This window comes from Dendrobates tinctorius, unplaced genomic scaffold (genome assembly GCF_039654945.1).
Source record: "Dendrobates tinctorius isolate UK_male_01 unplaced genomic scaffold, ASM3965494v1 ptg000361l, whole genome shotgun sequence".
In the NCBI taxonomy this organism is placed as follows: domain Eukaryota; kingdom Metazoa; phylum Chordata; class Amphibia; order Anura; family Dendrobatidae; genus Dendrobates; species Dendrobates tinctorius.
The window spans coordinates 750888-761902 of record NW_027362027.1 but is presented as its reverse complement, the minus strand read 5'-3'; the positions used below and the strand labels follow the sequence as shown (position 1 = coordinate 761902).

General features: G+C 40.6%; 1 protein-coding gene across 1 annotated transcript in view; it reads right to left on the bottom strand.

Moving 5' to 3' along the window:
* Positions 1–10256: 10256 nt before the first annotated feature.
* The window catches only part of LPCAT1 (lysophosphatidylcholine acyltransferase 1), a 163801-nt gene continuing 163042 nt past the window's right edge, over positions 10257–11015 (bottom strand). The window contains exon 14 of the mRNA XM_073562638.1: positions 10257–10522. Coding sequence (XP_073418739.1) covers positions 10341–10522 — 182 coding nt within the window. The 3' untranslated portion in view covers positions 10257–10340. The remainder of the gene's footprint in view (positions 10523–11015) is intronic.

Sequence of the window (11015 nt, the reverse complement as noted above, 5' to 3'; positions counted from 1 at the left end):
CCGAGGAGGAGGACAGGTGATCGGCCTGATATTCAGCGGAGGAATCTGATGAAGAACTAGGGGAGTCTTTCCTACTCTTTTTCTTTAATAAACCTTTAAGTGAGCCTTCCACCTCAGACCTGATGACTGATCTGAGGTTAGTTGCCAAGCTCGGCACCTCCTCTGCCATAGTTCGCTGGATACAGCTGGTGCAAAGGTCCTTTTGCCAATCTCTCGCTAGGTGGCTCTGACATATGGCACACTTCCTATTACAGTTGTGTCCAAAAGTATTGACACCCCTGCAATTTTGTCAGATAATACTCAGTTTCTTCCTGAAAATTATTGCAATCACAAATTCTTTGGTATTATCTTCATTTGTCTTAAATGAAAAAAAAACACAAAAGAGAACGAAGCAAAACATTGATCATTTCACACAAAACTCCAAAAATGGGCCAGACAAAAGTATTGGCACCCTCAGCCTAATACTTGGTTGCACAACCTTTAGCCAAAATAACTGCGACCAACCGCTTCCGGTAACCATCAATGAGTTTCTTACAATGCTCTGCTGGAATTTTAGACCATTATTCTTTGGCAAACTGCTCCAGGTCCCTGATATTAGAAGGGTGCCTTCTCCAAACTGCCATTTTTAGATCTCTCCACAGGTGTTCTATGGGATTCAGGTCTGGACTCATTGCTGGCCACCTTAGACGTCTCCAGTGCTTTCTCTTAAACCATTTTCTAGTGCTTTTTGAAGTGTGTTTTGGGTCATTGTCCTGCTGGAAGACCCATGACATCTGAGGGAGACCCAGCTTTCTCACACTGGGCCCTACATTATGCTGCAACATTTGTTGGAAGTCTTCAGACTTCATAATGCCATGCACACGGTCAAGCAGTCCAGTGCCAGAGGCAGCAAAGCAACCCCCAAAACATCAGGGAACCTCCGCCATGTTTGACTATAGGGACCGTGTTTTTTTTCTTTGAATGCCTTTTTTTCTCCTATAATCTTGCGTTGAAATCTCTTGTCAATTTTTCTTTTCCGTCCACATCTAGGGAGGTTAGCCACAGTGCCATGGGCTTTAAACTTCTTGATGACACTGCGCACGGTAGACACAGGAACATTCAGGTCTTTGGAGATGGACTTGTAGCCTTGAGATTGCTCATGCTTCCTCACAATTTGGTTTCTCAAGTCCTCAGACAGTTCTTTGGTCTTCTTTCTTTTCTCCATGCTCAATGTGGTACACACAAGGACACAGGACAGAGGTTGAGTCAACTTTAATCCATGTCAACTGGCTGCAAGTGTGATTTAGTTATTGCCAACACCTGTTATGTGCCACAGGTAAGTTACAGGTGCTGTTAATTACACAAATTAGAGAAGCATCACATAATTTTTCGAACAGTGCCAATACTTTTGTCCACCCTCTTTTATGTTTGGTGTGGAATTATATCCAATTTGACTTTAGGACAATTCTTTTTGTGTTTTTTCATTTAAGACAAATTAAATGAAGATAATAATACCAAAGAATTTGTGTTTGCAATAATTTTCAGGAAGAAACTGAGTATTATCTGACAAAATTGCAGGGGTGTCAATACTTTTGGCCACAACTGTATTTCTCTCGCTCCCTGCTTTTTTGGCTTTTCCCGGACTCGGAGGCTGTGTTGGAGCATGTGGCCTGTGCTCTCTCGACCTAGAGGAATCTCTCGATCTGTGGCTCGGGCGACTGCTGCTTTTGCCACTTGAACGGCTGCCATGCTTACGAGCGGAGGTTTGCGATGGGGGCAGAGATGGTGGAGACGGTGAACGTTCCTGCTGTGACCTCATTGTATTCTTAATGCGGCCGGTGTCGCACCAGGCGCCATCGCGTCTGTGACGTCTGCCGCCGCGCTCCCAGGGTACCCCGCGCTGCTGACGTCAGACGCCGGAAACCGCCCCCGGCTCTCCCTGTCGTGTCCGAGGGAGAAGGGTCGGGCACGCGCAAGGGGAGGGAGGCACGGAGGAGTACCCTGCTAGAGGCCGCCTAGCCGCACAAACCCGGAGCCTGCAGGAGGATCCCCGGGGACTGCGCTTCCAGGAACCGACGGCCGGCGCTGCTCTTCCCGCGCCGGGACGGCCCTGGGTGCATTTCATCCATCACAGGCACCGCCGCTGTCAGACAGATTCCGTTCCAGGACAGGAGAGAGGTGCCGCCCCTTATATTTCAGTAGGTTCCTGTCCTGGCGGGGCGGATCCGTCTCAGGTGTGCTGTCATGGGTGAAGGGAAAAACAATGTACTTTGGAATAAGATAAGTGCTGCAAAGTATTTGAAAAAGGTATGCAGTAGTGCATACACTGTATATTTATACGGTCAAATGTTAAAGTACTCAAAACAGGCCTGAAATGGAGGTTTAGACCAAACCGTAGAATTCAATAATCTCCAGGCTGTATGCAATTCTTTTAGTCGTGGGAAAGGAGACAGAATATCTTGTAGCAATATAGTCTTTTGGAAAGCGGGATAAAACCATTCTAATATCATGGGAAGCATTGATCTGTTCACTTATGTAACAGCATTAAACCGGATATTAATTAGAATGAGAATGACAACAGAGGTAAAAAGATGTGAGGAGCACAAAAGTTGCATAAGAAGCTTTATATCATGGGAGGAGCAGTGATCTAAATAACCATTTGATAGCATCAGTGTCTGCATCCTTATCTTTCATACACACTCATGTTCCCACCTTCACCCTCCATCATTATCGGCCATCACTAAAGAGGTTTGTTTATCGCACACAATCATGGCATATCCAAATGATGTCATAATGGTCTATTAGATGGGAAATAGCCAAAAAGAAAAAAAGCTTGTTCTGAAACTTTTTCAGAACTGACATAATAGTGGTAAATAACTCTGCCTCCAGAGCTTATTTTACATGAAGGGGAGTTACCAGCGTGATGTGTAATGACCGCTCTCTGCTCTCCTGATCTCACCGCACAGTTATGTGTGATTATACCGGACACATCTGCAGCTTCAGTCTCCATCTCACAGTCATATAACGTTGCAATATTGTTGCAACAGCACAGCTCAGAGAGCTGCAAAACGGCAAAAATGTGTTTAAGAAGACAAAGTCCATTTCTCCTGTTCTGTGTTAGTTACCTGTCTCACACTGGTAACTCCCTCTTGTATGTAAAATAAGCTCTGGAGGCAGAGTTATCTTCAACGCAACACACTTCCCATAGCCTTTTTACATCAGGATGCAGTCTGTGTCCATTTTGTCAATCCATATGCCATCCGTTATTTGCACAATTTAATAAAATAACAAATACAGTTTTCTCTCTTTATAGGTGTAATGTATCTGTAAAAAAAAAAAGCTTGACATGCCATAGAGACGGTAACTCACATGTGATCAATTTTTTACGCACCCGATGACTTATAATGGGCGAGTCTTGTCTACAATATAGATTAAAGTAGTGCATGCAGTGATATTTTTTACATGTGGACCATTGGTCTGTATGTGAAAACGCTTATGTGAACCACATTGACTTGCACTGGTCCTCATGCTATCCACATTCTATCAATTTTGTATATGAACAGCACACGGATGGTTAATAGGTTTGTCTGAATGAGCCCTAACTTAATAGAATCAGTCAACAAATTTGAAAACAAAAAACTCCAATAGCAACAATCAGGATTAAAAATGCAGTTCTGGACTATAGGAGCACGTTCTCAGAATGGATTCCAAATCAGATGTGTATTTTTTCATAACAATATTCGAAGGCTGAAACTTCGAAAAATTTTCACATAGATTTCCAGCTTCATTGTCTGTTCATGGAATTGTCAAAAACCCTATTCGCATGCACAGGATGCAAATTTCACTTTTACTAAGGTGGACAGTAGTCCGCATCAAATTTTTCATGTCTGAACACAATACAGTCAGCAAGTCAGGGTCAGATCCAGAGAAGTAATGCAGTATATATAACAAAACTAATTATGGAGATTGCAAATATAAAACTTTGAAGACTTAAAAGTATCGTAACTACGGTAAATTTGGAATATGGCTTTTCATTTTTGGCAGACTGCCCGCTGATCCCTGGGTGTTCGGATTCTGATACATGTGTCTGACAGCTTACATAGAGATGTATGGATTCAATAGAAAAAAATAGTCCGTACTTTCTATTGAATTGGTATTCTGGGCTATGTGAGAGAGTAGAGATGAGCGTTGTGTTCCCATCTGCTGAGCTGCGCACTGTTCAGGGTGTATTGAACGATCGATCAGTGAAAGGGTCTCAGGCCCGGATTCCCTAAAAAAAAAAAAAAATCTACAGGTAATTAAAATTCCTGACTAATATAAAAAAAAAAAATAATAATATATAAAATATTATTTAAATGATTACTCAATTAATGTAATCAGTCTTTGTATGATGGTTATAACAAGGAGCGAGACAGGGTTTATCCAAATACTGTTACAGATTATTATGAACCACGAGATGGATCATACTTATCTCTAGGAGATTAAAACAAAATTCCGCAAATCCATTTGGAGCTTCATAACAAGTGTCAACCACGTGTAGTGCAACAGAATGATAATAATTAACTTAAAAAAATAAGAGTTTTTCAATAAACTACTAACCGTAAATAATGAGAAACATAAAGTACTGGAAATCTCGCTTTTATTTTTCCATAGAAATCGGTACAATTTAGAATTAAACACTAGCATATGTTGAAAAAAATCCTCAATTCTACACAGCAAAAGATTTTACTAAAAATTTGAAGTGTTCTAATAATACCATGTAACAGAAACTATTGAGTTGTGCATCAATTTATGTTACAAGATAACATACACACAACACTCAGTATGTCAATTTGACAGATACAAAAACATCGGCAGTGAAAAGTAACACACGCATTGAAAGCGTGATTAGAAATAGAGCGAAACGTCTTCCCTTCAGGATTTCTTTTATTTCACCAAAATGTATTTTTATACATGCCACTCATCAAGGTCCTCAGTCCCTCACCCACAAAACACAGGCTTAACAGCATTTAAAGCATACCCAAAGCATTGCTTAGGTGAGATCAAAGGGCATCAAGGGACCCATCACACAGAGGCAAATCACATCACAATTTTTGGAAAAAGAAAAAAAAAAAAAAAAAGAAAAAAGTTATTGATTTACAAGCAATAAAAATAGTAGAAAGGCCAGCAAGCATTTGCATTTCCCCTGGAATGAATACAGATGTCAGTTTATGATTTCCTAAATCCACATTAAGTGGCCCAGAACAAGCTTTCCTTAATTAGTTCACAGTAGCTGCTTTTTATTTAAGGGACTATAGCATCAAACAAGGTGTCAGCTGCCATGTTTTCAAGGCCGAAAATGAAAGTTTATGTATTAACAGGGATAAATGTAATCAAGAACCATCAAAGCACAGCTTTTGACAGCTCCTTTATTGTCACTTGCAGGCACCTTTTATGTTGCACCCACACAAAATCAACCTGAGAATTAGTTCAAACATTTCTACATTGACATCTTAAATGTAAAACATTCCTGAACTGTAGCATCCAGCAAGGAAGAAGAGTCCGCACACCAAGAGCGCAAAATCAAAATGAATCAATGACAATTAAAGGTGAAAAGTGTCTCAATGGTAAAAACAGAAATCAGTGTTTTAATTTGTATTTTATATATCAATAATACACATGAAAAAGAAACTTTGTAATATATCTTAGAAATTTGCTTCTTTCTCTGCCAGGACTCATCATTCATTCCCAAAATTCTCAATTCATGGGTAAAATCTGTCTTTGGTGAATACAGACATTCCCATTATGGAGATAGGAGAGGACAGTCGTTACTGATAAGATTCTATATAAATAGGAGGGGAGGTATGAGCTCTGCTAATAGCTTCTCCTCCTCCTCCTATCTACATAGAATCTTATCAGGAGCGACTATCATCTTACATATCTCAGTAAAAATCTGAATACAAATTTTGCCAGTCAATTGAGAATTTTGAGAATGAATGGTTAGTCCTGGAGGGCAAAGAAGCAGATTTCGCTGATCACATATATTACAAAGGTGCGTATTTTCATGCGTATTATTGATTTAATAAATGAAAGTTGCTCTTTAAATTCTTCATTATACAGTAAATTCCTTTAAGAGCATTAATAAGAATGGGGTCAGATTACTGGATATTCTGTATTATTAGATATCCATTAAATGTGTATACAAATCGACTGTAAGGGTGGAGGACCGTCAGAGATCGAAAAATATAGTAACCCAAAATATGTTACTACCCTTAGAATACTGGAAGAATTTAGTAATTGATTCCCTGTTTGATCTCCGTTCAATCTCTGAATTAGCAGATGCAAAATTAAAGGAATTTAACTGTACTGATGTATGATTATTTTTTTTCACCAAAATAGCCAAGAATTTAAAAATTGTATTCCTAAAATTAAGTGGGAATGTCAATAGTAGCAGAAAAAGTAAAATATTTTCTATACCAGATTATCATAAAGATGCACCGTCACATGTCCACTGCTGAGGAGAAGGTTTAGCAAGATGAACTACTAGATCAGATAGCACTCGTAGCATAAAGTGCCATGACACTTAGGCTAGTTCCACACTAGCGTTTTTAAGCGCAGCGACGGCCTGCGCACGGCCGCCGCTAAGCCCCGCCCCGTCGCGTCTCCGCCGGTAGCTCCACCTACAGGCGCATGACGCTACATGCGTCCTGCGTCCCCTATCTTTATCACTGGGGACGCAGGCCGTGCTCAGTATGCGTTTGGCGGCACATGCGTCCTTTTGACGGTGCGCCGACCTGCGCTAAACGCGACCTGCTGCAGTTTGGTTGCGCTCGGCGCACCGTCAAAAAGGCGCATGCGCCGCCAAACGCATACTGCGCACGGCCTGCGCCCCCAGTGATAAAGATAGGGGACGCAGGACGCATGCAGCGTCATGCGCCGGTAGGCGGAGCTACCGGCGAAGACGCGGCAGGGGCGGGGCTTAGCGGCGGCCGTGCGCAGGCCGTCGCTGCGCTTAAAAGCGCTAGTGTGAAACTAGCCTTACCTGTCAGGAATTGTATTATGAGCAACTCTAATATATTGTGACTACCTAAATAATTCCTACTGCTAGCCAAAGAGAAGCAAAAGAGAACAGAGAAGCCTCAGAGAATCTCAAGCTCCCCATGTGTTTCCAAAGCCGAAAATAGTCTGTACAATATTGGCATCCCCAAGGACCCAACATTCCCAGCAGCTTTCACGTTCTAGGTTTGCCTCTATATTTTGCAATAGGAAGGACTGACTTGACATTGTTGATACCGGCACATACCGTGATTTCTTGCGGAGAGATTCCACCCAAAACTTAAAAAAAAAAAAAAGGCCATACATATTAAAGTCAGAAGTCGTAACAGCAGCCAAACTTTGGTAGTTAGGTCTTAAATTAATACTCCGGACAAAACCTCCTTCTTAGGCTATGTTCACATCACACTTGTGACGTACGTTCAGAACGTATGCCGCGTAAGCTGTCAATGTACACAATAAAGGTGTTCCCTAGGAATAGAAAAATAAATGAAGAAAATATGTATAAATAAATTGCTAAATACATTTAATTAGCAAATCACAATTATTTTGTATATGGAGGTCATAACTGTAGAATGGCCTCTGTCTTGTTACCCTGAGAGACGCGTGTCTTAGAATAGGTGCCTGTAAGCATGTGCAGTAGAACCTCCGAGGCACCATCCCTTGTGTGGGAAGTTGTGCCACCAGTGGACATTAGGATGTAATACTTGAGACACCAGGGGTGCTGAAGAAGACAAAGCTGCTCACTCTGCTGTCTACCCTGTCTATCTGAATTCTGGGAAGTTGCTGTGACCTAGAAATAGCTTGACCATAACCTAATAGGTTATTACCAGGTGACCGCAACAGAGCTTCCTACTGCACATGCTCACAGGCGTCTGTCCTACTAGATCAGGTTTCTGTTTAATTCCACCTTGGAGGCAATTGTTAATAAATAAATGTGATTTCCTAATAAAAGGTATTTAGAAATTTATAATATCATTTCCTCTAGTTATTTCTTTTTTTTTCTATTCCCGCAGAATCTCTTTAAAAACGGTATAAATGCGTTCATAAGGTTGTATCGGCCTAACAGATTACAAATTAATGTCCTTTGACCTAGGTCTGGCTGATATATTGAAGAAAAAAAAAATGGTTATGACACTGTATAGCATTCAGCAGAAGCATCTTTTCAATGTGTATATGTCGTGGCGTCTACATTTAAGGGACACAAATGTGATCTGAACAGAACCTTAATATTTCATGGTCATTTTACATTTTGGTTGGAAATGTGCTTTAAAAGCTATTAAAAAGGCACAGCCTATATGATCCTAGCCCAACATTATGTAGACAGCACGTACAAGATTCATTTTCTGACTAGTATTCATGTTTTTATGTAAATCAGTCTATAACAGCCATAACGTGGCAGGGGACCTGTAAATCATTAATACTTGAAAACAAGAAAATGACCTGTATATAACGGTTTATAATACTATGTAAATGCGCAATGAACACAAAATGAACTAAGTATGTAACATCAAATAAAGTTTGTTCGGTAATCCATGAGGGTAATGCAACATAAAGAATGACCTAAAGAACTCACCAAAGTGCACTAGACGTCACAGATTCTGCTGTTCATGCACGCTCTGTACAGCATATGGAAAACACATTACATCTTGGAGGTGTGCTGGATCTCGGGCACAGGAGTTTTAATACTCCAGTGCATCAACATTCAAACAGGAAACTCATTGAGTGCCAGAAAAGCAGTGCAACTAGAATATGCCAAAACAGATACATTAGGACAAATACCAAAAGACCTTACAAAATCTCTTCGGAGCCTGGATGTGTTGGCACTAAAGGTGCATTTACACTGAAAGATTATTGTAAAAGAGCGCTCCTGGGAATGCTTGTTCAAAAAAATCTTTGTATAAACAGGCTGTCGATCATCCGAAGAACAAACAAGTCACTCGTTCGTCGGAGGAAATTATTTTTAAGCAGGCTCAAAAATTATCACTTGGCAGTGTGTCGTCCTTTGTAAACGACAGCAGCCTATGAGCACTGAATGAACTATTACAGATCGTTTAGCGCAGTGTGCCTATATAAACAGCCTTTTAAATGGTAATATTTACTCCTCAACATTCGTTTATTTATGACAGTCAATTCATTTGTAGGGACCCAAGGAATCTCATGCTAATGATGAATATTCAGTGGTGGAGGAGATCAGAAAATATAGAAATGTTCACTAATGGTGATAACGATGGCCATGAATTCCTGCCAACGACTGCCCACAATCCAACCAATATGTTTATTAGGAGCAGTATATTTATATTATGAAAAGAGTAAAGCCATGTGCACACTGAGTATTTGGTGAGTTTTTACCCCAGTATTTGTAAGCCAAAACCAGGAGTGGAACAGTCAGAGGAAAAGCATGATAGAAACATTTGCACCACTTCTGCATTTTTCACCCACTCCTGGTTTTGGCTTACAAATACTGGGGTAAAAAACTCCCCAAATACTGGATGTGTGCATGTGGCCCAAGGGTCCATTAACACAGATCGACAGGCGATACTTGCCTATCAGTGGGTTGTTTGAATGTCTGTTCACACAGGCAGACGAAAGCAAACAACGCTCTCTGAGTGATCTACACTGATTGTTCTCTGCAGTGCCGTTTACGCTCCTACATAGTAGATCATTTCATCAGATGAACAAGCATTTGCTTGATTATCGGCACGGCAAGATAATCGTGAAACAAACATTTTCAACAAAGATTATCTTGCAGTGTAAATGCCCCTTCAGCCCCGTCATGTGAACAGAACATTATTTTACTGAGGTGAAAACAATCCTGCAGATGAATGGGGGGCCCAGATAGATGTCCCAAATCACATACCATTGTTGACAGCTGGTTGACTGCACCTTTAGGCAATAGTCCACAGGTTCTAACCATGAACTTTTCAGATTATGCTAGAAACCTACGTCTGTTCAAATGAAGGTACTTTTTCAAAGGTTTTGTGGTATCTGTTGTTTATAACCACAGTACTCTGCGTGGGCGAGGTAAGAAAATAATAACATATCAATTTAGTCCAGTCCTCAATGGGTTACCATGTGCAACACCACTGTTTTCTTCTGTCCTAGTGTATGCACATGGCACCCTCTGAAGTTATTCAGACCATGTTCCATCTTTGCTTTCCAAACACTTTGATTGTACTAAAGAACACATAACCAAAAAAAAAAAGCAAAACAAAAAATAATGGAAACTGTCACAAAGATACAAATAAAAATAAGAGATGGGTTTAACTATGTTGAGAGGTACAATACACATATGCCCCTCGCCAGGAGAGGGAGATTTAGTTCCAGTTTTAGTTCAGTTTCTTTTGTTCATTATGGTATTCTTCCATGTCTTCAGGTGTGAAATCAGTACAGAAACCGTTAGGGGCAGTGGCAGAAGAACTATCCACACATGTTTCAGAGTCCACCATATTTGGATAAAGATACATTTCAGCAAAATTAGGGTTTAAAGCAGCAAACCTGTCAAAGTCCACTGGAAAGAAAAAAAGTGAAATAATGTTAATATCCAAGAATAAAGAAAACTATCTGATTGCAGTAATCTGCAATACAAATGTGTGAAATCAGTTGGCATATCTTGGCGATCAGCTGTCCCTTATAAACTTGAATGCTTCTAATGATTGACTGTTGTGCATAAAGCCCCCTTCACACATCTGTTTATTTGTGTCCATATGTGGTCCATTTTTTAAGGACAGCAATTATGGACACACGCACATCCATTATATTCAATGGTGGGGTGCACATATCAGGTTTTTCAGACGGACATGCGGTCAGTGTCAAAAACACGCAGACATGACAGTTTTTTTTACACGCACCATGAACAAAATGCGTGCCGCACACGTACCTGAGCCTGGGAAAAGGCGACAGTTCTGATCATTGTTATCTGGTCTCCCTGACATCAGCGCAACCAGGCGACAATGATGGGTGTTGTATTCATGACTCGCTGTGTACATCCTATGTTAAATAAT